The sequence below is a fragment of the Morchella importuna genome (assembly GCF_003444635.1).
Source record: "Morchella importuna strain M04M26 chromosome Unknown Morimp01GS017, whole genome shotgun sequence".
Taxonomy (NCBI): domain Eukaryota; kingdom Fungi; phylum Ascomycota; class Pezizomycetes; order Pezizales; family Morchellaceae; genus Morchella; species Morchella importuna.
This window is the reverse complement of record NW_025763414.1, coordinates 74,514-102,133: the sequence shown is the minus strand read 5'-3', so window position 1 is coordinate 102,133 and position 27,620 is coordinate 74,514. Positions and strand designations below refer to the sequence as shown.

At 45.1% G+C, this 27,620-nt stretch overlaps 8 protein-coding genes across 8 annotated transcripts; 5 read left to right on the top strand and 3 right to left on the bottom strand.

Moving 5' to 3' along the window:
* Positions 1 to 583: 583 nt before the first annotated feature.
* LAJ45_05942 (uncharacterized protein) lies at positions 584 to 5,800 on the top strand (the record flags this gene model as incomplete). The annotated part of the gene is made up of 14 exons (XM_046115510.1): positions 584 to 709; positions 764 to 789; positions 851 to 996; positions 1,095 to 1,151; positions 1,251 to 1,353; positions 1,415 to 1,628; positions 1,701 to 1,858; positions 1,966 to 2,119; positions 2,173 to 2,253; positions 2,312 to 2,341; positions 2,402 to 4,602; positions 4,656 to 5,599; positions 5,649 to 5,678; positions 5,766 to 5,800. 14 exons carry the CDS (start codon positions 584 to 586, stop codon positions 5,798 to 5,800), a joined length of 4,305 nt encoding a protein of 1,434 aa, XP_045971094.1.
* Positions 5,801 to 6,921: 1,121 nt separating this feature from the next.
* On the top strand, positions 6,922 to 7,691 carry LAJ45_05941 (uncharacterized protein; the record flags this gene model as incomplete). Its single annotated transcript, XM_046115509.1, has 5 exons — positions 6,922 to 6,959; positions 7,023 to 7,172; positions 7,243 to 7,291; positions 7,372 to 7,630; positions 7,681 to 7,691. 5 exons carry the CDS (start codon positions 6,922 to 6,924, stop codon positions 7,689 to 7,691), a joined length of 507 nt encoding a protein of 168 aa, XP_045971093.1.
* Positions 7,692 to 9,520: 1,829 nt separating this feature from the next.
* LAJ45_05940 (uncharacterized protein) lies at positions 9,521 to 12,093 on the bottom strand (the record flags this gene model as incomplete). Its single annotated transcript, XM_046115508.1, has 2 exons — positions 9,521 to 11,226; positions 11,361 to 12,093. 2 exons carry the CDS (start codon positions 12,091 to 12,093, stop codon positions 9,521 to 9,523), a joined length of 2,439 nt encoding a protein of 812 aa, XP_045971092.1.
* A 1,042-nt stretch (positions 12,094 to 13,135) lies between these two features.
* Positions 13,136 to 13,907, bottom strand: LAJ45_05939 (uncharacterized protein; the record flags this gene model as incomplete). The annotated part of the gene is made up of 3 exons (XM_046115507.1): positions 13,136 to 13,617; positions 13,688 to 13,777; positions 13,844 to 13,907. The coding sequence occupies 3 exons, from the start codon at positions 13,905 to 13,907 to the stop codon at positions 13,136 to 13,138; spliced, it is 636 nt and encodes a 211-aa protein (XP_045971091.1).
* Positions 13,908 to 18,075: 4,168 nt separating this feature from the next.
* LAJ45_05938 (uncharacterized protein) lies at positions 18,076 to 19,502 on the top strand (the record flags this gene model as incomplete). Its single annotated transcript, XM_046115506.1, has 7 exons — positions 18,076 to 18,194; positions 18,247 to 18,406; positions 18,458 to 18,474; positions 18,529 to 18,597; positions 18,660 to 19,074; positions 19,142 to 19,169; positions 19,225 to 19,502. 7 exons carry the CDS (start codon positions 18,076 to 18,078, stop codon positions 19,500 to 19,502), a joined length of 1,086 nt encoding a protein of 361 aa, XP_045971090.1.
* Positions 19,503 to 22,128: 2,626 nt separating this feature from the next.
* Positions 22,129 to 23,784, bottom strand: LAJ45_05937 (uncharacterized protein; the record flags this gene model as incomplete). The annotated part of the gene is made up of 3 exons (XM_046115505.1): positions 22,129 to 22,156; positions 22,216 to 22,260; positions 22,346 to 23,784. The coding sequence occupies 3 exons, from the start codon at positions 23,782 to 23,784 to the stop codon at positions 22,129 to 22,131; spliced, it is 1,512 nt and encodes a 503-aa protein (XP_045971089.1).
* Positions 23,785 to 24,930: 1,146 nt separating this feature from the next.
* On the top strand, positions 24,931 to 25,422 carry LAJ45_05936 (uncharacterized protein; the record flags this gene model as incomplete). The annotated part of the gene is made up of 2 exons (XM_046115504.1): positions 24,931 to 25,314; positions 25,378 to 25,422. 2 exons carry the CDS (start codon positions 24,931 to 24,933, stop codon positions 25,420 to 25,422), a joined length of 429 nt encoding a protein of 142 aa, XP_045971088.1.
* Positions 25,423 to 25,435: 13 nt separating this feature from the next.
* LAJ45_05935 (uncharacterized protein) lies at positions 25,436 to 26,169 on the top strand (the record flags this gene model as incomplete). The annotated part of the gene is made up of 4 exons (XM_046115503.1): positions 25,436 to 25,465; positions 25,523 to 25,555; positions 25,616 to 25,955; positions 26,012 to 26,169. The coding sequence occupies 4 exons, from the start codon at positions 25,436 to 25,438 to the stop codon at positions 26,167 to 26,169; spliced, it is 561 nt and encodes a 186-aa protein (XP_045971087.1).
* Between the last annotated feature and the right edge of the window lie 1,451 nt (positions 26,170 to 27,620).

Here is a 27,620-nt window from a genome sequence, read left to right as displayed (position 1 = left end):
GTGCCTCGACGGGTATCTAGATAACTAATTGGAGATATGGCACCAAAAAACCGCTATGCTCGAGTGCTCACTAGCTACCATTGAAATATTACATAGAAGGTATCTCGGTATGGTACTAAACTTTAAGTGGGGCGATCCCTGTCTGCATTGAAGGTCAACGCAGGAATATGTTTTACTCCCATCACACGCTTCCAGTCCGTTTGGCCCATGCATCCCTATCTGTCCCTGTTTCCGAATCACGTATCAACACATGTGCAGAATTGGATGAGCAAGGCATGTTATGAAGGTAGAAGAGGGAGAAGCGCATGCAGGAATTCAAAGTTGCCTTTACCGCCCTACTATTGGATGGTTCGATAACTGGATCTTTCGCATGACGATGGAAGCTCCTTGGTAGTCCACTAGGTATGCATGTCCGGGAAGATCCGAGCTGTCTTTTAAAGAGGCGCAATTGTCCTGGTGTATTTCAAAGGGAATTCACCCCCCCAAAGTACCATTTTAGACTTAATATTTCAACGAAAAGAACTTCTGCACCTACTGTTTCAATAAACACTTAAACGGCCCACGAGGGATGGACTCTCATACTATGGGTCGAACTCTTGTCGAGATAGGCTTCGACGGGTTTGAAGCAAAGGAGAAGACCACTTGGATACACAACAAAGGTGTTAGGGATGTTTTAGAGGAACATCTTGATAGATTCCCGCCATTTGATGTATGTTTTTAACCATAGGTTTCTTGGGGCTTTTTTCCTAACATTGGGGGACAGAGACATATTCGCTCAAGACTATTCTCGTATATTTCACCAAATGTTATCACGTACTCGCTGATATCGCATTCTGATTATTTCTGTTAGATACGGTCCAGACCTTGAACACGATCAAAAATTAGTGCTTTCAAAAAGTTTTGATTTTCATGGATTTGGCAATTTTCCTAAGATCTTTGATCATCTAAAATCTGGTTCGACCATTGATTACGAGACTGTTTTCAGAAGACATAACTGTCAGTGTTTAAGATGTTCCAAGGATATACCTACACCTTGCGGTGAGATACCCCTTACTCTCCTTTAATGAATAATTTTCTAAATACCAATGGTGAAGGGCGGGTGCTTTTGGATGTTACTTTGGGCTACTTCGTGCAGGAACCCACTAAGGCAGGTAAGTCCAGAATATTGCAACACTGGAATAAGGCATGAGATTCTTGTTTGATCAAGGCCCCGATTGATTGCAAGGGTTTTTAACGTTGGTGATGTTTAGATTATGATGATGAGGTCACTTCTGGCGCAGAGTCAGGTTCGAAAACAATAAAACCACTCAAGAGAGAGTTCTCATTTGCTGGTGATAAAATTCACTTTCCGGGGTAAGTGGGTCAGAAATCTCTGCTCTTCTATATTTAGTTTGCAATTAACACTGTTTTAAAGATCTGGGGAATTCGAAATGGCCTTGATAAATCTTCGGATGGTATGTTATCAAGACTCACAAGGAGTTGGACGCTTAGAAACGTTTCGTTTTGGACCAGCAAAACAACCCGAAGTGCATCAAACGCCTATGGCCTACGTGATGTCGGAGGTAAAGTTGTTAGATACAAATTGGAACGAGATCATCCGTAAATGCAGGCGGATCTTGTCAGGGCTGGTGAGTTGGAGATCAACAAATTTCTTTTCCAAAATAACCGGACCGAAGAGTTGCTGATAATGGTTTATAAAGAATCGGGGGGTGTTAGAGGATGACAAATTTCAGGATAGAAAGCTAGTTCGGAAAATGGTTAAATATGCCAAAACTTTTGAGCAGCTCCATAGAGTCTACCAACAACAATCGGAGGCATTGCATGATATGATTTCAAACTTTTCAGAGAATGAAATTTGGTTCGACATCAATAGGCCTCCTACGGAGCCCAACCCCCCAGAAGTCAACAAGGAAATCAATCGCGAAAACCCACAGATTTTACTATATCCGATTTCTCTTCTCTAAGCCCTCCTACATTAACTGAGCAACAGCATCCGCAACAGCCACGAAAAAAGCTCAAACAGATCAAGGATATGGAGAAGATCCTGTTCAAGTTCGACAAGATTGGAAAGACCATCGAAGACCAACTCCTCAGAGAGACACGGGATCTTATCGAAAGAGTAATTTATATAAGATCCTCTATTCTTCTCGAATACTGACGTAGGATGCTTAGACGCATAATATTATATCCATAGACGAGGCCTATAGGTCAAGAGATATGAACGAAAGTGTCAAAAGATTGAGTTGGATAACTGTGGGTCCTAGCTATCCATATATCTGAATGAGGCTGATCTAACAAGTATCGATTCAAGTTTATATTCCTACCACTCTTATTTGTTGCGGTAAGCTCTCATTTCTTATGCAAGGAGATATCCCTTTAATACATACTTACAATTTTACAGAGTTTGTTCGGAATGAACATCAACATATTGGAAAATAACCCAGGGTGGTTCTATTATCTAGAAATTGCGATACCGATGTTTTTTTCCATCATGGTTGCAGTTGCGTTCTTGAAGCATTGGAAAAGCTTACGGGACCCACAAACCTGGCGCAACTTTTTGATAACCCGCAAAAAAGTCAATAAAATGATTGCTCCTGTAATGGCTGTCCGAAAAAGTATATTTGTCCGAGAGAAAGCGTATGACTTGGAGCAAGGATTTACGAATGGGAGAGATGAACAATTGATTGCCGCAATTGATGCCGGTGATGGGGAAAGAGTAAAGGAGTTGCTGACTCGTCCTAAACAAAATACAAATATGCCAGTTCGGGCATTAGTACGAGGACACTGTGAGGGTGCAGAGCGATTCATCGAACACCGAGATAGTACCACGGCATCGACAACCGGACGGACACCTCTACAAGCAGCGGCAGCAAGCGGTAGTGTAGGAACTGTTACCCGCTTACTCGAGCGTAAACAAGATGTCAACGCGCCACCAGCAAATAACGAAGGTCGTACGGCCCTACAAGCGGCGGCAGAGAAAGGACATCTAAACGTTGTTGTGCTACTTATACAGTACAGGGCCAATGTAAATGCGGCAGCAGGGATGGTTGGTGGACGAACCGCTTTACAAGGGGCAGCAGGGGGAGGACATTTGGAGATAGTTGAAACCTTACTTAAGTTTGGGGCGGAGTGCAACATAGCTCCCGCAGAGTTCAATGGGCGAACCGCATTACAAGCCGCAGCAGAGAATGGGTGGGTTGATATTGCTAGGAAACTCGTTGATTCGGGAGCTCGTGTAAACGCAGCGCCTGGGAAGCACGGAGGACGTACAGCCATCCAGGCAGCTGCCGAGGGTGGAAATCTGGAAATGTTCAAGCAATTGTTAAGAATTGAGGCCGACTTCAACGCAGCTCCGGCCCACACGAATGGACGCACAGCACTACAGGCGGCAGCAGGGAGGGGTCACTTGGAGATTGTCAATATACTTCTCAATCATGAGGTTGATTGCAACGAGGATCCAGCACCAGTGGACGGCCGTACATCATTACAAGCATCGGCTGAAGGAGGCTACTTAAACGTGGTACAGCTCTTACTTGAGTCTGGGGCCGATCCTAACGCGGCTCCGTCTCAAGGAGAGGGGTGTACAGCACTACAGGGAGCAGCAAGAAACGGACACGAGGAGATTGTTAGGCTTTTGATCAACTATAAAGCCAAGGTAACAGAGGAAGAAGGCTCAGCAGCATTACAGGCAGCCGCAAGTGGAGGCCACCACGAAATCGTCGAGATATTGATCAGTAACCAAGCCCCCATCAACTACTTGGGACATGGTAACGTCTTACAAGCGGCAGCCCATGAGGGGCATCAGCATGTGGTTGAGCTATTGATTAGCAAGGGCGCTGATATTACCGCAACCTCGTCTGCAATAGGCGGAGTGAATACAGCATTTATGGCAGCCATAGAAAAAGGACACTATGGGATTGTTAAATTACTGATGGAGAAAAGCGCAAATTCCTACGACCTACCGGACGCCCTTCTATTAGCAGCAATGAAGAAACAGGAGGACATTATATCCCTCTTGATAAAACAGGGAGATGATATAGATCAGATCGGAGTAAACGGACGTACAGCGCTCCAAATGGCGGCCGGGAAAGCACAGAAAGAAACAATGCAAATACTGATACAAAAAGGAGCGAAGGTAAATGCACTAGCCGCGCCAGAAGGGGGCCGCACAGCAATCCAGGCAGCTGCGGAAGGCGGACACAATGAGATAATTGAGTTTTTGATTAAGGAGGGAGCTACTATCAGTGTTGCCAACGACCTACCGGCAAATAACGGCGGACGGACCACTCTCCAGGCAGCAGTGGAAGGTGGAAATATTGGAACGATCGAGCTATTGATCAGCAAGAAGGCCGAAATTAACGCCGCACCAGCACCACGAAATGGTCGTACTGCGTTACAAATTGCTGCAGGGAGTGGAAAGACAAGACTGATGATGCAGTTGATCAACGAGGGAGCAGACGTCAACGCAGCATCGGCGATAGTAAATGGTCGGACAGCACTCCAGGCGGCCGCAGAAGGGGGATACAAAGCGACTGTTGAGCTCTTGATTAGGGAGGGCGCTGAGATTAACGAAGTACCTTCAGCAAACAACGGGCGTACAGCGTTACAGGCGGCTATAGAAGGGGGAATAGGGAGACTGTTGATCTACTGATCAGTAACGGTGCAAACGTGCACGCGGCGCCGGCAGATGAGAGAGGGTTCACCGCACTCCAAATCGCAGCAAAATGTGGAGATCAAAAACTAGTCAAATTGTTGATCGAGAAGAAGGCCAATGTAAACGCCGCGCCGGCAGCATATGGGCTCACAGCATTGCAGGCCAGTGCAATAGAAGGGCATCTTACGATTGTACAATTACTGCTAGAAAAAGGAGCAGATATCAATGCAGCACCAGCAGCAAAGGGAGGATTAACAGCTTTGCAAGCCGCTGTAAAAGGCGGTCACATGGGCATCATACAACTACTAATAGACAAAGGGGCCGCCATCAATGCCGCGCCAGCAGAGACGGGGGGACGAACAGCCTTACAGATTGCTTCAGAGAAGGGAAACATGGAGATTTTTCACTTCCTACTGGAAAATAAGGCAGATGTGGACGCCATGCCGGCAACATATGATGGGCAGACAGCATTGACGGCTGGTGTTGAAGGAGGTCATATGGGTATCGTTAAGATATTACTACATATGGGAGCAAATGTCAACACTCCGTCAACAATTGATCGTCATACAGCTCTCCAAATTGCGAAAGAACGTGGGTTCGCGGATATTGCTCAACTACTTATCGAAAAAGGAGCCCTCGATACTATACCTATAACGGTCGATGAGAATCCGGCGAAGGAGGGATTTGAGGAGGTTGAAAATCCCCCCACCATGCAGATTGAGAGAGGACAATTGTTGCCAGGGGGAGCCCCCGATGGCAGAAGACATAGGATTGGAATGAGAGTGAAGATGGGAATGAAGCGAGAGAAATCGACAGGGACTTCTGGAGATTTACAAGGGGAGCCTGAGGCTTTGACCCAGCAAAAGAGGGCATCGACATCAGGGAGTGCATTGGGTATAAAGCCGGAGATGCCAGTGCCTGATGATGGTCGAGGGCATAGAGGGAGTATGTCGATGTCTGGGGCTTTGCGGCGGGATGCCTCGAGGACTTCTAGTAAAGTGGGGAACTTATGAAGCAAATTCATGTAAGTGGAATAGCATATATATTTTCCACCCCTGCGTTCAACAACCTTTGGAATTGATTGTGCTAACGGTACGCCGCCCAATGACAGGCACCATTGTAAATATCACAAAACCAAGGGCGTAAAAGCGATTGCATGGTTAACTGGGTGGGTACTGTTTTGTTTTCTGGGCGGTTATTAATTGTTCATTGCACTGGGTGGACTTGAGCCCTAAAATTAACGATACGGCTGTGGGCATGGTTGATGGAGAGAACTTGGCTGGACCGGGTTGTCTTTCTACCAATTTTCCCACATATAGTTAGATTTTTCCCTTTCTTTAGAAGATTACACTTTCGAATGTATTTCATTTGTATAATATCATGAGAGAAAGAACGCCGTACATGTAGTTTATTCGTGCAGTAATTGGAGTGGAGGATATATATCTGTGATTGATGATACTGCTGTCTGACAGTCTGACGCGCCTCTCTTCTTACGTAGGAATACATATGCGGAAGACTGTAGATGTCTCTAGAGTACTCTAGTAGGTACTACAGTCGACTGGTCTCTTTGGCACTGTTTAAATACTCTCACATGCGTAGGTATGTATATACAACTGTCCGTCTTGGGACCCTGCACGGACCATATGCGATGTGGCGCGTTACACGGAGTCCGAACTACATGTAGCCTCATGAGTACCTACTGCGGTACATGACAGTTACTCTAGGAAGAGAAGTAGAGTTACATACCTACTCTACCTACTCTAGAGGAGGTAACTAGGTACATACATACATACATACATCATAGAGTACATGCTCTACGGCCGTCAGGTACGCAGAATAACAAAAGCTATCTCTCTCAAACTGTCCACCCACTCTCGCTACATAAGTTAGCATGCGGAGCAACCTCCGAGAGGGTGATAAGAGCATAACCAATAGGTTCCTACATGTAGATTAACTAGAGTATTTGTGCTTTTACATATGAGCGAGCAGAAAAACTTAAACCCGGTCCGGGGATCGCGAGACGGACGCCATACATGTCTCGTTTAGCGCCTTGTCACAAGTCGCGGTGTGCGGTGTCACTTTTTCCGCCTGCTGCGGCTACTCTACTCTAATTGGACGGTCTCCGCCCGGACAGGACGCTGCCCGGACCGGGTGGAGTTATGCACATTTAGTGGCCCGCAAACTCTCCATACACAGGCGCAGCGGATATACTCTAGATCTATCTGGGTTACGTAAAAGCCGGGCATGCAGAACGAGAAACAGAAAAAATGATCAGCATGCATTATGTGCATGTGTGGAAGGCGGGGTATGTTATCTCAGATAGAGTAGAGATTGGGATATCTAGGTACTCATACATGTGTGTACCTAGGAAAGCTCATCATCGCTCCGCTGGAACACTCTGCGATCTTCATCTGAAATCGAGGGCCCTAATTGCGGTGATGCCGAATTTCGAGATATCGTTCTGCATCACCGGTGGTACGGGCATCACCAGGCTGAAAACAATCCGGTTCGAGATTTGGTAAATGATACATTCGTCTAGCTATGGATCCACAAACTTGTATCGAGGTGAAACTACTATGACAGCCAAGGGAAATACTTGGTTTGAGTCTGAAGCTGGACTTTGGAATGTCTTTGGAGGTGAGTTCGTTGGCAACCCCCATTTACCTTATGACCTCCATACATCAAGATTCCTCGCAGCGAGTGCTAAAAGATGATAGGAGCGTACTTATCCGGTCACGACTCTTTTTGAACTGCCCTCCCACTCTCTGTTCTCCGCCGCGCTCGTACCACGAAGCTATGGACCCAAAACCGAAGTCAAAAAAACGAATCCACCCTGTCTACGGAGTTCAAGCTGTGCGCTTTTATGGGGGTTCTGGGGATACCCAGTCGTTTACATTGCCAGTTACATGGCCTATGGAACGAGGATTAAACTGATCAAATGCCGCTGCCCGGATCGCGAAAAGGATGGAGATTGCGGTAGGTTTTTACATCGCACTCGAGGGGCAATCAAGAGGCTAAATATATAGTCTACGTATAATGAGGGTTTCTGGGGTCTGTAATATTGAGGTAAGGCTTGGAGGAGATATGTGGTATGAGTCTTTTGAGCCCTCTCCGCTATGGATAATTCATTAATTATCAGATGCCGCAGCCTGTCTTATATAGGAGACCTTCCAAGCTCCAAAACACGATAAACGAGTCTCAGTACTCTAGGGACCGTGTGACTTTACCTGAACCTATGCTCGAATGAGCTCTCACATCCCTCACACCTCAACGAAGATCATCCACATCTAAGCAAGCTCAACAATTCGATCACCAAATGTCTCGGATCCCGATGATACACGACCGTGACGCGTATGGTATTGGACACCTTGAAATGCTCCGGTTTGGTCTAAGACAGTAGCTGATCTACCAAACACCTATCGAATGGTATGTGGTCAGAAAGGTGGCGCTGTTGAACCAGTCCTAGAGGGAGGTTTCAAGGATTTGATCGCATTAGTAAGCCCAAAAAACACGTAAAACTTATCATTTCTCACTGGAGTTCGAACAGAGCAGATAAGGGTGTGAGCATCGCGTCATACAGCTTATCCACCGATCTGAAATTCATCTATGAGGTTGTTAAACACACCCACGCATGGCACTAGATATACCGCACCCAACGGAAATTGCTTATTGAGCTCAGGCACTCTGGGAAAAGAACATGAAATTGAGAATCTTGTCTAGTTCAACTTAGACCAATTACAAGATGGGGACTTTTCTGCTATGGGGAATCTAGCTAGAGATGTCGGGATATTGGTAGTAGGTGGAGCACTAATAGCATCGAGGGTGAGATCAAGCATAGCTGGTATGGAGGCGATTTTTTGCAAGATCGTGGTGAAAGGCAGTGAGGCAGTACGTTAGCGGAGTTTTGAAAGGATAAGAACATATCGAAAGAAGTATTGCAGTTAGCAGAATCTCAAAGAGATCAGAAGGTTGTTTGTCCAACAAGGCTATAGTGCTAAAGTAGCAGAAGGAAATGTTGGCTGATGCGTCTGAAAGAGCAAAAGCATAGATATATAAGGAAGGTCTCTCTTATTTAGTTATTTATAGAGTTGAATCCCTACCGGTGTAAGCCGGAATCTCTGAGAATCGCCGCGCGCGCGGAAAGGTATGGGAACGAGTGATATACCATGATTGAGAGATGTCAATGATAGTTTACAGGCTTTCTGCCAACCCTTCGGTGGGTGCGTCCGTACATCTAGTATCTAGCAAACACGAAGTCCCCGGTTCAAGTGTATGCTATTTTCTTCCGTGTATGACGGGAGGGATAGATGTGAGAGTAACGGGAATCGGAAATTATTTACTCGTTATAGACGGACCACAAAAATCAAGGCTCAAAAGCCCAAAATAAAAAGTAAACGAGACAAAGAAGTTAGAAATTTGAATTCCTGAGTAACCCAGTGATATCCCGACCCCATGAGAAGTAGACAAGTGAAAAGGGAAGAAAATATTGTTGCTAACTGAACTAGAACATGTATTGCATAAGAAAGAAAAGGGTGAAATGAGAAGGATAAAAAGAAAGAGAAATGCGTGCCGTAAAAAGAGACACAGAGGTAAAAAATGAAAAGAAGAATGAGAGGGAGATCTCAAGATCGAGAAAGCTCATCAAATGGAGGTTGTTGTTCGGGTGGGTGGGAAACAATAGTTGGCTTATCACTTCATATAGCTCTGGAGTAGTCTCATTGTTTCTGTGCGTCCATTCACCGCACGCGCAGCATAGTAGAGTGCTCTCTGGCCAGAACTATCCATGGCGTCTTTGTCGACTCCCCGGTCCAGGAGTAGTCTCACTGTCTCTGTGTGTCCATTCTCCGCAGCGTGGTGAAGTGCTGTCTAGCTATAGTCGCCCTTAGCCTCTTTGTCGACTCCCTGGTCCAGGAGTAGTCTCACTGTCTCTGTATGTCCATTGCGTGTAGCGTAATGAAGTACTGTCCGGTCACGGTCGTCCTTAGCCTCTTTGTCGGTTCCCCGGTCCAGGAGTAGTCCCACACTCTCTGTGTGTCCATTGCGTGTGGCGTGGTGAAGTGCTGTACGGCCCTTTTTATCTTTGGCTCCTATGTCGAATGTTCCCTTGTCTAAATAATGTTTCACTATGTCTATGTGACCTGTAGAAGCTGCATAATGCAGCGGCCCTTGGCCTTCATGATCATCATCAGCTGCATTAATATTACCTCCATCGTTAAGTAACATTTTATGTGTTTCTGTATGGCCGTTTATCAACGCCAGGTGTAGCGCTGTCTTCCCATTCTTTTCTTTTGCCTCAAGGTCTGCGTTGTTCTTCTGAAGAATTCGAATTGCATCTATCGAGCCTTTTGAAGCAGCGATGTGCAGAGAAGTTTGCATTAATCCGTCTCTCCATTTGATTCCAATGCCTCTTCCAGCTAAGGTTTCAATCATACCCCGTGAACCTTTCCATATAGCCCAATATAACGCCTCCTCGTCGTGTTTCTCTATTAACTTCAAGTTTACCCTCGCTTCTGATCCCTTCATGGAACCTTCGCGAGATAACTTCCTAGCCTTCCCATCAATGTCTGTGGCACCGTAAAATAAAAGAAGATCCACAATTTCTCCGGCGTTATTCTTTACTGCGAGGTCGAGGGCAGTTTCCCCATTTTTATTGGGAATATCTAGCGGTCCGTGATGGAGTAACAGAGTCTGCACGACTTGTGTATGACATTTAGCAGAGGCGTGATGTAGTGGGGTTTGACCTAAATAGTCCTGAGAAGTTGCTTGAGCATGGTTTTGTATTAGTCTTTGAACCACACCGGTATGACCTGATAAAGATGCAAGAATCAACGGTGTTCGCAGGCTGGGGTCACGGCTTTCAACGTTTGCTTTCTCTTCGAGGAGCCTTTCGACAAGCAACACCCACCCGTTCTCCGCCGCCATCAACAATTGTTCGTCCACCGATCCTCTGTGAAGTGGTTTTGAGAGTTCAAAATCATGTTTAACTTTCCATACATCGAGTGTCTTCTTCGGGATATCGCCTAGGATATTAATCATACATTGATTTATTAGGTTCATAGTGTCGACGTCTGGAAGACGTGCTGCATGATCAGTATCGTAGAACTGGGATCTTTCGCAAACTGCCAGAAAGACGTCTTCGCAAAGTAAAGTGATACGTTTATCAATTTCGTCAGTGTATCCGTTGGAATCTGACTGCAAGATGGTCGAGCAAGCTTGACGGAGATCCACGTATATTTGTCCGGCCTTCATCCACTCGTTTTTTCCCTTGAGAACGTTCACCGAGGTCTCGGCGCAATGAAAGAGCCCCATTAACACCCACTCAGCTTGTTCAAACTCTCCTATATCAATGTGGGACTTTGCTGTCTCAGAAAAACAGCCAAAAAAATTCGTATCGAAAAATTCGGGCAGATTTCTGGATTTGAATAACGCAGGCACAAGGGTCATATATGCCTCCTCAGTGTTTGCTAAACCTGTCTGTTCGATTTCTTTCGCTAACCCGCTTAAAACGACTGTACCCATTCCGAATCCTTTCTTATCGATCTTATTGCCCACCCTAGGGAATACCTTTGCTCCTATATTGATATGTTGTGCCATACTAGAAATAAACTCGGCAAGAATCGTCTGTCCACATATGTTTTCCAGAGAAGAATCCGAAATGACCCGAGAAGCGGCGCCTTAATACTTGATGCAGACCTTTGAGGGATACCGACAACATGACCAGATCGTCCAATATTTTCGTTGAGCTTCGAACAGTATAGATCATCGACTTTAACAAAATCAGATCCACGTGTTATCCAGCGCTCAAAGTTTATTCTCCCGATATTGTCGCATAGTCCAAGGATACGTAAGGTCGGCCGGGCTCTCTGGGGGCCATCTTCTTCACCATTTTGCGCATCGTTCCTACCGTCTTGGTTGCGCTCAATATCCCTAAACTGTAGCATCCATAGTCCAAGAACTGCATCTATTTCGCTCGTCGAGGCTCGCCAAGGGCCCCAAGGACCATCCAGTAGTCTACTTCGTCTCATACTCAAAGTGACCACTTCTAGATGACATTGGTCTAATTTGTCAATAACCTCAACTAAAATCTTCCAATCAAAGGTCCCTTGCGCCAACCAGTAATTTCTGTCTAAAGTGACCTCCTCATTCGAAAACAAAAAGTTTATGACTGCTTCTATCGCCTTTTTTGTTGAATCAATGGTTTTAAGCCACTTGCTCGGCCATCTTGATAATGTTCCCAATCGACGTCTCGCGGTAACCAGCTTTGTGGCTAAACTGCCCTCGGATGGGTTAGGTCTATCAAAACCCCATGTAACAACAGTCCACTGCGGGCAGTTTGATATCTCTCGTGCCATCCAGTCTAACTCATAGCCTGCCTCAAGCTTTTTGTTCGTAGGTTTATGAATCAGATTTCTGCGGACCCATGCCCTTAGGACAGTCATAATTACCGTAATGACCAGCTGTGAAGCTGTAACTGACCAGTGCATCAATCGCAATCCAAGAAATTGTCCAAAAAAGCCACACAAACTGGCGGAACCGCCAAAACTACCAACGAGCTTTGCCCCTTTATACCTGGTGGCTTCCGGGATCTTCGGATAGAAGGCTTGCTCTCGAGTGAATCGAAAAGTGAAAAAATTATCCCCCCCAATAAAAAGAAGCGCGTTTTCAAGCGCCTAGGATCCCGCCGGCATAAGAAGTAGAAAGTGGAGAATCCGTGAAGCAGACTGGCCCAAAACATAAACAGTTTCCATGCTATTAGATGAGGCAGCCCCCTATTTGAGTCGTTCAGAACAACCCAAAATTGCCTCGAAATCAAGTGGGGAAGTTCAAGAGGACTCTTCAGGAACCGAAAAAACCATGGATACCAATGTCTCACCAATTGCCTGAGTGCTTGAAGATAGGTCTTGGCTACCATAGCTCCAAGCAAATAGTGACGAGAGCTCAGAACCCCGGTAGAGCGGACGAAACGAGCGCACCACCCCACCGCGAAAAGACAGCAATGGATGATCACTTGAGCGAACCGTCTAAGGGTGTTTGTTTGGTTGCGGTCCTTCGAAGCGAAGAGAGCGTGAGAATCGAATAGCTGATCATTGACCTCTCCACCTAGTTGTAACCATGCTATTTTTATCCTTGCGCCCTTCAATTCCTCAAACTCCCAGGTTTCTTCGGTAGTACTTCGGTCAATAATATGTGAACAAAGAAACATCCCCAAGACCAATGAGCAAGTCCCAACAGCCATTAGGGGGAAGGCGTAGGGTTGGGGAGTTCCACCGTCTTTCTTGAAGTTTGAACTTCGATGCGAGATAAGGACACTGAAGCCTGCAAATAATAATACACCAAGCTGTAGCATCATCCTGAACACTGCAACAACCCATAGCTCGAATACGGGAACGGTTTGTCCACCCATGTTGAGGGAAAGATTGGGGGCCAGATCGGAATATATAAATCGACCAGAGCTATCGGCAGTAGACGAAGAAATACGCTTCAGAAGTCTTTTTCCCCCTTCTGATTCAATGCTGAATCGAAACCGTATATTCCAAGGTCATCCTGCCACATCTGTAGGGCGGTTTGTTCAGATATGTTGGGGTTGTCATCGTCGGGGACAACATAAATCAATTCGATGATAGATCTTCCAAGCACTCTCACGATCCCATCACCGTTCCATAATTCGCAAACCTCAGTTGAGGTCGAGGACATCAACTCCAGCTCAACAGTAGAGCGGCTCTCTTTTGCACGCCCAATGATAGCCCTGAATTCGTTAGGGCCTCCAACCCTAATAGCACCAACCATGGCCGTCATGATACCCAATGGAGCAACGGCAAAGATGATACTGTCGGCAATTGTGAAAGACTCGCTCATAAATTGCGTTGCAACTCTCTCGCCAAACAATGCAAGAAGGGGCGCTAAATCTGTAACGAAATTATTGATGAACTCATCTCCAGCATCCGCAGCCTTTGCCGAAGAGCCTTGGTGAGAAGGGTATCATGTACTGCCAAAGCGATGTCCTTTTCGTAGTAGGCGACGTAGATAGGCGACTAGGCTCCGAGGAGGATTGCTCCTGCGGGTTCTTGAGTCCAGGAGCATTCGCAGCTGAAGAATCAAACTTTATGTCTACTTCTCTTTGATCTTATTTTCATAAATAATATTAGCTATTAATTCATTGGGACAGAAGTAATAGAATTCTAAGCATACCGTTATTCCCGGCTTCCGCTGGATGGGTGCCCTTCCTCCGACGCATACCCGCTGAAATATCCATTTCAGATGGAAAGGGCTACCCTGATACGAGAAATCCACGGGAACTCAAAGCTTTGGTAAGTGTCAGTATGCGAATATAGTGATATCAGGCCCGAATTAAAGGATTTTCATACCTTGTGTACGCCTCAAAATTGAAATTGAATAGAAGCAAACAAGGTAAATTAAACGAACGCGAAACCAGCTATCTAGGCAATATAGTATTAGTACTTGGTGAGTGATCGAGTGAGAATGGCTGAGGCCCCATACCTTTTGGCCAACTTCTGAATAGCATGTCCTAGGTGTGAATATTGTAAAAGCTTGTGAGTGTGAAAATTAAGAGCTGTCCCCTATAATGTGTACCTACGTAGATCAGTATGTCCACGATGCTGCGCAGGAGCGGCCTATGAAACTTCAAGATAGTAAGGCCATTGGTTCCAGAAATATGCAAGCGCACATGGCCGGTTCAAATCTCCTAAAACATATCTACCCGTAGAAACGGTTATCCAGTACGTATCTAGAACCAGTTATTCAATACATGTAACTAGTTAATTTAAGTAAATTTAGGAATTTTCGCAAAACATAACATCGATTAGTGCACAAACGCGCAGCGAGGCGTCACACATTAATATTGTGTAGCTAAACAACATTCAATCAGGGACCAATACGTAGAACCAATCGGTAACGAGTGATCAGACACGAAGATCGACTCAAAATCTTAGCAATCTCTAAAGCTTACTTGAAGGTTCAATCAACACCAATCTAGCTCCTCTGTAGATCTAGATATAGATTACCTATGTAGCTATAATATGTACATATTATATACCTACAAGTAGCTTTGGTAGAATCTAGTATAGTATCCAAAGCTAGCCTAAGCCCCCCTCCCAAAGAGTTACGATATCATATTCGCCGGGCACAACACTCTTTTTCACCAGCAAACCCCAAAAACACGAGCATTGTCGCTACGGGATATCGCTAAAGAGTGTGAACAGCTTGAACAGCCATATTGATCCTAGGAAGAGAGTGTTTCAGCGGCAATATGAGCGACCTGGATATATCACTGGTTCGATTTATCTTGCAACGACTTTCATTACACTACCTATGGCTGTTGGCGAAAGCTTGTTTCACCGATTCCTACTCCCAACTAGATCCACAACGCTTTATCACTGTGAGTATGCATAGCCATGACTGAGTGGATCTTCACGATGAGGTTTTATGTTTCGGTTAGGCCTCTGATAGGGCTTTTAAATCCCATTCTCTCGTCCTGTAGAAAGCGTTTTGGTTTTTCGGCCTGGTGTCGCCTATCCATCATAGAGGCGCATGTGCTGCTGCATATAGAACTCCAGCGGGCCTAACTATTCTACATATCGTACGGTGCTGTAGGTAGAGAGAGCGCTCCGATTCCTGCGCACGTGATATCATGATAAGTAAACCGCAGACTACCTATATGGAATATTATAGAGCGCGTCTAGCTTGCGCATATCCGCGTATGTCCCTCTTATTCTAAAAACTCAAGGGGTAAAGAACGTTTGACCACATAAGATAGTGAGGCCGCGTCTGCCGGCTCCGAACTTCTGGGGTGCCGTCATTGTACATACCCAAATACCACAGAATTCAAGATTTTGCGGTTCAGTCCAAGCGTATCTATATGAGGAAGTTGAGTATGGAAGATTTTATCGCATTGGTGGGCTGGAGGACTTTGAAGCTGGGGGGCGGACATAATAGCGTAAGGGCAGTAAAGAAGATGTGGTTTTGGGAATTAGAGTGGATCTGCGGCGCCTTGATCATGATGGTAGAGGGAGCATTAAGCGTTGGCTGTATGAGTTGGGAGGAGAGAGAGTAGAGCTCTCTCCCAGTACTCTAGATTGAGCTGGCTTGGACAATAATAAACGGGACGGATGGTCTTTGGCGCACAGTAGAAGGCGCTGGTGAATTCGACGTTGCCGGTCTGCAAAAGCGACTTAGGATCTGAGACATCGACGGCCGGAATAATTATCCGGCTAAGCTGGATTGGCCTTGGGGGTCTTGCGCGCTGGCTTAACTACTTGGTAGCTGGCCTAACTATTTGGTAGCTGGCCTAACTATTTGGTAGCTTGTCGCTTGTGGATTTGGAATGGAGATCGAGAGATTGTGCTGATAGCACAATGCAATGAATCGCGGTAGTTGCCATGGTACCTCCATTCGATTTCCTATCTCCTATGTCATTAGTGTAGAGGTGATGGATACTTACTTGTCCACATTCCTTGTGTAAAATCAAAAGTTAAGGCTCCTCGAACGGGCCGGTCGGCATCTACCGCGCTTGGGGGGGGTGCTAATTGAGGTGGGGTTAATGTGATGTGATACCTACATATGTACTCTACTATTTTCCCTACCTACTCGACCTATGTAGTATTCTAGAGTCGCACAGTTGATGTCCACAACCGAATGAGCTGAGGGAGACCGACACATGTAGCTTCGTGGCACCTCAAATTGCAAAATCCACATATTCCTCCTACCTAAGGCTACTTTCAACTCAGCCGGCTGCAATCGGAATGAAGAGGATAATACCTATTCGCTTTTCACACAGAGAGGTATCTGAGGCATGTACACGTATGTAGTGGGTTCTGAGTTCATAGGCCGACACAAGCGACACAAACCTTCAGCCCGACGCTTGTTGAGTCTTAAATAGATTTCGCTAACTTTTACCTCTTCTTCTTCTGACTTTGGGGGGGGCAGATGAATGTATTTGTAGATTACACGGATACTCTAGATCTATTCACATGATCATTCAAGAGGGAACTCGAGTAACTTGAGGACGATGTAGGTAGAGTATGTAGGTAGAGTGGTACATATAGGTGTATATAGCAGGTACCAACATACCTGCGACAAAAGAAAAAAAAGTCTCGATGGAATGCCACTAGTGCGGCTGAAAGGTTTCTGGGGCAGTGACGATTGAGATCAGCAAATCACAGTGCATCACCCGCTCGCGCATCTGGGATTGCATGCTGCATAAACAAGGATTGTCTCTCCGCCAAAAATACGGGGGTCCATCACCAATTGAGTAAGTACCACTCGTGATCCCTGCAGAGTCCACCTTGAGCCTCAACCTTAAATTATCTTAGTGATCAGAAAAGCGTTTTCAATTTCGTTGTGACCTGCGGGGATTTAACGTGTATCCCCTCGATCCTATCAATCTCACTCTAAGCTTTGGCTTCCAAATAAGCTACATGAACACAAGATTCCCATGCAACCCGAGACTACGGTTGACCATACATGACAAGCTCTCGGGCGATGTCAACCCACAGTACCTCAATTCGGTAGGATCGACAACATGAAATGTTACTCGGTTCCAGAAAAAGAAAACATGGTCTACCACGTAGTGACCACTTGGGATCCATCATTCGCATCAGTCGATGAATTGAGAACTTGGACACAAGACCAGGCTTTTGGTTTGCAAGGCTTGCATCGCCGTCCTTATCTACTCTACTCTACACAGGTAATACTTATTTTTACGCATTCCATCGAATACTGATTAGTACACATCTAGATATGTACTTCCCAATCCATCCGTTCTGAACTTGATGGGGTCCGAAGCACCGATCTAGTGAAGAGGTGTCAAGGTACCGGAATGGATGTAGCACAGAAGCGCACCTCATATTAATAGAAACTTTGTTGATCTTAACCATAACCAGTACTATCTTATGACAGTTCACATATTGATACCATACAAACCACATTTCCGGATTGATGGCTCATCACTGCACTAGGAATATTTGAGCGCCTGCAGGTGTCCCGCAGGTGTGGCAACTGTGGGTTTTCTTTATTCGTTCTAGAGTGGTACCTTGATAGAAGTGTCTTTGATCGGATCCGTATCTATGCTACTCTAGTATCCGAAATTCCACTACTATCCGTGCCTGAGCTCACGCTACAGAGAATCACTACTCAGCAGACTCTCGTATGCTCTGTTCTTATTCTAGAACACGAATATTCTACAGTTACTCGGTGTAGCTTTTCAGATACGCCTTCACGTATTCGACCCGTATAGCATGTCTCGAATGACAATTATCTTCTGCTCATTGACCGCTTGCTAAATGAACTGACCATGGAGATTTAGATATAAAAGACACCGAGTTCCCCGAACTATAGCTACTACTCTTCACTACTCATCCGTCCAGATACACACCACCAGACTCGCAAAGACAATCTCGACAGCAATGAAGTTGATTCCGTTCGTTTGTAGCCTTCTTTTCACAGCAGCTTTCGCGCTGCCGGCACCCTCTCCGGATCCCCAGGATACGAAAACATGCACCAGCCCGCCTCTCCGCAAGGAATGGTTAGTTACAGTGATCCTCGCATGGCAGCATCAAGCTGACTTTCTGCAAAAGGCGTACCTTGTCGGACGAGGAAAAGTTGAATTATATCACAGCTGTCAAGTGTATGCAAAAACTACCAGCGATCAGTACCGGTGCTGTTCCAGGCGCCGTATCGAGGTACGACGACTTCGTGGGTGTACATGTTAGAGACGCAAATACTATCCATTTTGTGGTATGTTTCACTCGTTCAGAGAAAGGTTGAGCATTTTACTAACTCTCACAGGGACACACACTCCCCTGGTATGATTGAATTGACTTCTCAAGTAATGGAGCGATATATCTAACCTTTCCCAGGCATAGATACTTTGTTGCGAAATTCGAAGAGGCAATGATCAATGAATGCAACTATACTGGCGGTCAACCGTGAGCAGTTCCAATTTAATAGTTTTCAGGTTGAGACCAAACTAATGCAATCATTTCTCAAGATACTGGGACTTCACGCTCGACTCTGCAAAAGAAGAAGACTTTCTCGCCTCTCCCATCTTTGATCCCGGCCCACTTGGTTTCGGCGGAAACGGTCCCTGGATTGCCGAGAGTATCGATCCCTTCCCTCCCGCCCCGGGACGTACAGGTGGAGGGTGTGTTCAAGACGGCGCTTTCAAGGACTCGGTTGTACGCCTAGGACCGAGGGAGAACATTCAGTTGAACGAAAGATGCCTGACGAGGGATTTCAGCCCTTGGATTGCTACTACATTCTTGTCCGCCCAGTTAGTGAAGGACACGCTGGACCAAACCACCTTTGGGTGGTTTGACGTCAAGGCACAGGGTAAGATCCAGAATGTCTATACATATAGATATCACGGTGGTGGTCATCTTGCGATTGGAGGAGAGCTCGGAACGGTATGTAGTTGTCATCGTCTCTTAGGACAAACTGACGGGATGCTGACTCTTCTCTCTCTACTTACAGCTGGCAGATGTGTGGAGCAGTGCTGGTGGTAAGTTGAACCTCTTCTTCCTAGTCGCTGAAGTTACTAATCAAACGATCTGCAGACCCACTATTCTACCTTCACCATACCAACATGGACCGCCTCTGGTGGGAGTGGCAGAAGAAGGACCTTCCCGCCAGGTTGTACGATATCTCCAACCCGATCTACCCATTCGACTTCCCCTACGGAAACGCAACCTCAAGGGGTAATGTTACCTTGGAATTCGAAATGCCTTTCCATGAAGTTGCGAAGACCGTGACGATTGGGGACACCATGGATATTATGGGAGAAACACTCTGTTATGATTACGCACCATCACCTGAGAAGAGCAATTGCTATTGAGGGAGGGAATGAAAGAGATTGAAGTGTCGAATATTTCATGTTTGTTATTAATTTTGTATTGATTGTAGAGGCTTCCCCGTACCCGGGGTCTCATTTGTCATAATTACTTTATCTCAATTCAATTTTATAGAGTAGTGATCGAAAAATTCAAGGATTCCTAGGTTCATTCTCAAGTGTGAAGCACCACAACACGCGCCCCGCAGAGATCGACTCAGGGGTACGCGTTGAGTAATAGATCTTTTCTTTGGTCGTTCCGTCCGATATATTTTTAAACCTGGCTTTGTAAGCGATGAAAAATATAGGAAATTCGGAAGCGTGGTCCACTCACCAGGAAACCTAGAGCGATGTGAATGAACAGGTGAAAGCTGTCTTTGTCCCAAATATACTGGGCTCAAGATACCCAATGGCGTTTCAGTCCCACCTACACGTTATTTTCAACTCCTCAATCATATGCAGCGTAAATCATGAACTATCACTCGAACACGTAAAAGACCTACATTTTTTCACAGAATGAAAAGTATGGGAGACTCCCGAAACCTAGGATGAACTCAGAATAGATATCCCTTAAGTGTGTTACTTGCTTTAGAGTTCTTTCGGGAGAGGTATTTCTGGAGATATAGAGGTGTAACGCCGAATCATGATATATCACTCGATTCTCATTCTTTCGAAGGTTGTTGATTATTTTTTTGATTTTTTTGTTTATGTTTAGCTCATTAATTACATGTCGTTGGTTTTGTGCTTTTTTCCTGGGAGTGAAATCCCCGGTAGAGCTATCTTTGTAAGGGTCTTTATGTGGCATTATCTGGGGTTATTTAGGAGGGTCTAGAATATCTTATTAGTGGGTCTAGAACTTATGCTTGCCACCTATTTTTAGTATACATAGATCTACTATTTCAACTCATGTCGAACGGTCAAGTGGTTGAGGGTTTGTTCGCTGCTGTTTCCGCTACCGATTTTCCACAGAGGTCTGGAGGGAATCTCATGAGATTTCATTTTTTTATGGAGTAAATCGCCGGGTATGTGGCCATGGGTAAGCCTAATACCTCCTCTGATAATCTTGCGGCTAGGGACGGGCACAGGACGGAAGGTCTCGAGGCTTTCCTTGTCCCGCGATACGAGGGAAAAAACATGCCACGAATAAAAGAATAGAAATGCAGAAAATCCTACCTTGTTGATTGATTTGCTTGACTATAATATGGATCAGGCCGCGCCACGTTTTGTGACCCTTTTGTACACAAATATCTATGCGAAGAAGCCCTAAAACCTGATGTATACGCTGACCTCTAATCATTATAGACATGGCCATGGCTATCGATTTCGTAATAAGTAGTAAGTAGGACATTTCGACCAGTATCGCGCCCAATAATTTAAACTAAACATGGGCGGAAAGAGAGAAGACAATACAAGACAAAACGGAGAAAGCCTAGTCTCGAGATTTTAGAAACGTGCGAGTGATCGTTTATGAACTAGATATCAGCATCGAAACCTTGAATTGATATGAAAGATTATGAGTAATCAGATGACTCCAATTAACTCCAAATCTCGAAATTTTGCATAATATGAGCTAGGGCTCAAGGATTGTCAATTCCAAGATCTCTTTCTGTAATCCGCGAGAAAAGATAAAAATACTCCAGTATTGACGTGTTCTGTGCTGTATCCTTTACTATTTACAGCAGGTGAGCACAAATGGTATTACCTGAAGGAGTAGATTGCACTATGTACTTCATAAAACGTTTAAAGCGCGAGTCTACATATACTAGATATTTATTAGAAAGAGAGTCTTCTGAACTAATTCTGGGGCGCGCCTGTATACAGAGAGGGCCTCGGAGCACACTGCGACCTAGGATTGTTTATATGAGACGAGTGATCGATATCAACCAAAGCCGTAGGAGTGGATCATACTTGTAATGAAGAATACTATAGTATTGGGCAATATCCGAGAGTTTCCTGCACTTTAATATTAAGGCCAGAAACCCCTCACACTCTAAATAAACAGGCCACCCAATGCCCGCCGGAGACTGTATCCTCCGGTATGACGATACAAGTAGGAAGCAAGTCAGGTTCCACTCGTATGAGTGGCAACCTAATGTAATTGAAGACAGCACTCGAACGTTTCATCAACTGGTACAGGATTCCAATTTATTCATATCTCCTAATATATATATAAAAGATCAGGACGAAAAGAAATTTCACATTTCGCAGGTGATGATTGGCCTAGGGCCTAATCCTACACATAGGCTGCCTACATAAAACGCTAAGGGTGTACCTAGCATATGCCGGAACAACCCTTTAATAAAATAATTGTTCACTCTGCCCAGGAAAGTACTTCCAAAGGCACGATGGTTCCGGCTGGTAACAAACGGGAGAACCTCTAGTAGCTAATATGTAATAAGACTCAACGTCTACAATATAATATATATACGAGCAAAGGAATGAGGAGTGTAAAAAAATAAGAGGGTATGGTGGGGAATATGTAGCGTTAAATTATATTGATCTCGTAGTACTCATTATTGACCGCACATGTGCGTATATCTTCATTCAGCTGGTTGATAAAACCTAACTAGTACTTTATCGTGACACGAATAATCCCAGTCTCCGTAAATACGAGCCTTCCGCAAAACACTACCTAAACCCTCCGTATATAACTACAGGTCCTATTTTATTTTCAGTATATAAGATTAAGAGTATGTGTATGGAGAATAGGGGAGCCAACCTAAACATTTCATGAGAGCATTTCAACAATATTGTTGTGTCCGTTCTCCAATGCAATATCAGATGCGGTCTTTCCACTTGAATCCCTCACACGCGGACTAGCCCCTCTCTCTAGTAAGATCCGAACTGACTCTGCATTTCCTATGGCGGCTGCGGCATATAGCGGAGTTTGGTTTCGTTTGTTTTTCGGTCCAACAGTGGCCCCTTTGTCAAGAAGCCTTCTGACAAGCGCGGGATGAGCAACGGCGTAGTGCAACGGAGTTCTTCTATTCGAGTCCCTCGCATCTTCGTAGGCATTGCGTTCCAGAAGCAAGTTTAATGTTTCCAGATCGCCAGCTCGTGCTGCGCCGTGGAGAGATGACTTGTTTCTGAAGTCGCCTGCTTCAATCATTGCGCCCTTGTCCAGCAGTACCTGTACAATATCCTCCCACCCGCTCTCAGCCGCAACATTCAATGGTGTCTGCCCCCTCGCGTTTCTCTCTTCAATATTTAGCCCCCCTCTCAGTAACTGCTTGACCGCCACTCTATCTCTACGCTTGACCGCCCTGTGTAACTGAGTTCCCGACTCTTCAGATTCATCTGCGCTCTCCTCCCAATCTTCTTTATCCTCTAAAAGGTCTTGTGTTCCGCGATGCCCGTTCTGCACGGCCCAGTCAAGTGCCGTCTTTCCATCTTTATCTTTTGCATCTTTATCTGCATTGAGCTGCAACAGTGTCTTCACAGTATCCCAGTCTCCTCGCTGTGCTGCGTAGTGCAATGGTGTAAAGTGATCCTTACCCACTGCATTGACATCGGACCCATTATTAACAAAGATTCTTGCTATGGAACCGTGTCCATTCATAGCCGCAATATGCAGCGCAGTGTTACAGTCCTCATTCCTTGCCAATACATTGACTTTTCTCTTCGTGAACAATGCAGCACATAGACGCTCGTTCCCGTCCTTTGCTGGATCAAACAGGGCTTCGCCAGGGAACTCGGTTCGATCGAGATCTGGTTCCGCTGTGAGATTGATAAGTTGCAGTAAGGCACCTTGAGGGTCGGTTTTGTCCTTCTCAAACGTGCTCTTATAGAATAGCGATGGAATTATACTCTTTTCCAGCTGACAAGCAATATCAAACGCAGTTCTTCCCTCATACTCAATGCTCGTATCTATCCGCGCCAATGAAAGACATAGGGCAGCCACCTCCGGAAGATTCTTGATGCACGCCCAATGTAGAGCCGTTCTACCTTTGTCGTCTGTCTTGTTGACATCAGTATCCTCGAACTCTGCTAGCATTTCAGCCCGCTCGAGATCGCCGTCTTTCACTGCTCCGATAAATTCATCGCTTTTAGAGTTGACATCAACGCCTTTCCATAAGGTTCCGAAAGTGGTCTTGAGCGGTGCGTGGGATTGTATGTGGCGGAGCCATCCTGGGCTTTCGTCAAAAGTGACCGTTGCGACCTTGAGGCTGATATCAAGGAGAGAAGGCGCGATCTTGATCACGGGGATTAGTGGATGAAAGAGATCCAGGAGCGTTTCTTCAGTGACGCGACGTCTAAGGTCGTTCATAAGAAATGAAGGGGATTCCATCTTCTCAGCTTGAGAGGGAGGATAGGTGATAAAGAAGGTGGGGTAGATCTAGAGAGTGGGAGCACGGAGTGAGTTAATATCACAACACATAACACAAAAGAGATATGGTAAAGATCGTGAAAGATGGTAGTTACTTGAGAAAGACTATATGACTGCTACTTCTGGGTGTTCTGAGGAGGATATTGATCTATTTGTGAGGTTTTTCAATCTTAAAAATAATATATTGTGGTGCTGAGTACTGAAAAGATCTTACTGAATGAATGAGTTATCAGTCGACCCATTTCTAGTGAACCGCTATTATGGGCTGACCTTCCAAATCCGAGCTATTTGAGCTCTTGCACTTGATACCATAATATAGGCTTAGGGATATAGTTCACCAACCAAATCCCCGACACCTCCACATGACGATCTTCGAATATGTCTACATATTAAGTTTCACAGGTCCCATGGGTCGGAATCTCTGCCAAGAGTATTACTTGTCGGTGTGTTTCAAATATTGTAGTTTTGTGCGCAGCCTCATCGAGGATCCGTTTTAATTCTTGTGACCGAGGGATTTTTGCCAGGAGTAGAGTAGAGTAATATGTTCTAGAGCATATCGGAGGACAATACCTATCGGCTATCTAAGTGATCCCCGGTATCAAATGGGAATTTCCGATGGAGATCTACCGTATGTACTATGTAGATTTTATGCACTTTAGAAGGCCAGCGCTCCCAAAGAAAAGAAAGCAAGAGTGTATTTAGTCATGATCAAAATTGAGGGGTATAACCAATAAGTTAGGCCAAGAAAGTACCATTTGGTTTAATTGAATAGAATACGCGCAATTTTGAAGGTTGCACCAGTAATTTGACGACGATGAATTAGGAGAGGATTTGCCCAGGAGTATTATGGTCACGTACTCTAGAGAATCTTGTGAAACCCTACTAATAGGAGATAAGTAAACAAAAATGGGAGTAGGAACTCTAGCGTTGTTGATCATGCAGCGCTCCCCATGGATCTAGTAATTATAAAATGGCTATCATAGCTTCAAAGCGTTGCACATCACGTTGATATACAAGAGGGCCAATATCCAGAGGTCGTTGAGGCCAATTCCCATCAAAAGAATTGATCTATCTGTCTTTAATAGCATTTATAAAGCAATCTCTATCATGTCAGCTACCCTTACGACTAGTCCTATGAACATCGCTCGTGGGAAGAAAGTCAACCGAAAGAAACCGGCCGACGCACCACAAACCCTACCCGACGCGCCCAGTGAAGAGCAAGCGGTTTCGGACACCACTACAGCCCTACGGTCAGGGACCCCAGAAGACCCGTCTGTTTCGGGAGCGCCGGCTATCAAGATCAAGCGGGTTGAAAGAAGCGTAGTGATAAGAGTGAGGCAGAATCGCCAGTTGGGAGAAGTTTTTGGCAGCTTAGAAAAAGATACCAAGCCGGGCACAGAAAAAACTGAAGAGACTACAATTAGTGATGAAGAGAAGGATGGCGACGATGATACACGATCGGACGGTGACGAAGAGGAAGGAAAGAGGACGGTATTTCGAACGAATGACTTTATAATGCATTTGATCGGACTCTTTAGACTGATTCACGGATAGCTTTTAAAAATTTACCAGAAGAAAATGGAAGGAATCCTTACATAGCGCAGGCTCTTTGATGGATGAGATAGTGAAATTCACGACGCAGGTATGTGCTGAAGAAAGACACCTCTACCCCTCCTGGAGCTAATATAAAGCCCTGCAGAAAGCTGGTCACTGGGCGCTCGTAATTGAAGATGTTTGTTCCTATTGAACCTTGATAGTGGCTCATTTGAAATCATGTCTAACGGTATCTCAGTCTGCAGACCAACAGCGGAAAGGCGGCGAGTTCGTATTCGAGATATCTAAGCTTAAGGACGAGCAGGAGCTACCGGTTGAAGACAGGATAGACACTTATAAGCTGGGGAAACCTAGTTCACTACCGCCGCCGGAATTCCTTTCTGAGAAAGAGGACCGATATAACGACGACGAAGACTATCCAGAGCGAGTCGATAAAACCTTATTTATGAGAGCTAGTAAACAGATTCGGAAAGGATTCGAGGAGCCAAACTATAAACTTCTTGGAGGGGTCTGCTGGGATCTTCTAGACAGACTAAAGTGCAAAACAAAATTTACGAATGGCGAGATTTGGCACGAAGGTAAGTGATCACCCTATTATATGAGTTTTGAATGAGGATCTAAGAATTTAATATAGCCCAACGCATTTGGCACCGGCAACATGACTATAGATATATCAACAACAACTGTCAGAGGTTTTGTATTTTGCTGGCAATTAGTATTAGGTCGAAACAAAACGCTACGTTGAGGATATTGAATGGAAAGATAGCTGTCAAGCAAAAGCTTAACATGTAACTAGTAAGATGTTGTTATATGTGAGTAGTTGCATTCGAGACGAAGTACGTCGGAAGTGCTGGGGTAATAATGGCTTAGCTTTAAGGCTTAGATTCTGAAGTCTGCATGTGTCATCAAGGCAATTTAAATCATGAGGTACCCTGGTTTGTAGTCTATGAGAAGAGAGAGATCGAAAATCACATGAAGGGAATATTAGAATTAAGTGGCCATGGTGTCAATTAAATTTTTAGATATAGACAATCACATTAGAAAATAAAAATAAAAAAAAGAAGCTAAAATTAAAGTAATGAGAAAAAAATCAAAAGGAGCTTTGGTGTAGCATTGGCTTAACCATGAGAGTTTAATTCTAAAACAAATGATTTTATCCGTGAAGACATCGACTAGGATGAACCAGCAAAGGTAAATTACAAAGCACAAACCCGTGTGGTACTTACCATATATGTCTATGTTTCTAGGATAATTTTGGTAGAACATAAGAGTTGAAGCGGGGCCGGGGATTTGCCGATACCGACGTAATTAAACGGACATGATGCAAAAGTATCTCTTTGGCTTGAGGGACAAGCATACCCGAAGGTGTAGACGATTCTATCTGCTAATGCGCATGCCTGGTGTGCGATTTTGAAGAAATCATAACTGGCTGATAAGACAGAGGGCCAATTAAAACATATGGCTGAGGACTAGATTATGGGGTATCTTGCGGTACAACAAACCTTCATTAGCTGGAATACAGAAAAGCAGGTCGAAAGCCTATGTAGTTTCTAGGGCAGAATTATTTTTCGCCACAGAATACACGTCACACCCACTCACCATCAAGCCTCGAGCGATAGACTTTCCTTTACCACTCATTTTATATGTTTCGTGATAAGGCATCTGGTTTTCCCTGCGCAGGATCCGCCCAGTGGTAACTGCGCACGTCAGAAAACATAAATACGCCGGTTGTGATCCCTGTCCAGGTGACTTGAAGGTTTTTAACCAATTGGGCATGGGCGAATCAATTAGAGGCTAGCGTGTTCGAATCTTTGTCCAATCGAAGATTGACATAAGATTCATAGAGGAGTACTTCATATCCGTTCCTGATTCAACAGGAGCTCCGGCAGAACCTGCATGTGGCATGCATATGGAAATACTCGGGGCAGGCAAAAAGTACCGGACAATGCAAGTTTTGTCCCTGGGCTTTTTTTGCAGTAGTTCACGTCTAGCACGCGCGCCCATTGGTGAACCAAAAACCTGCATTGTCCGGTACTTTTTACCTGCCCCGAGTACTCTATTCGTAGCTTCATGCAATATTGGTCGTGTTCGGAAGCTACGAGTAGGTAGTATATATACATGTAGTCGACCTTATAATGACAACATGGTTAACCCACCACTAACATATGGAGTCCGTCAAAGCGGTGTAGAGCAGATATGACAATCTATAAACATCGATGCCGATTAGCTGCAGATACCAGGCT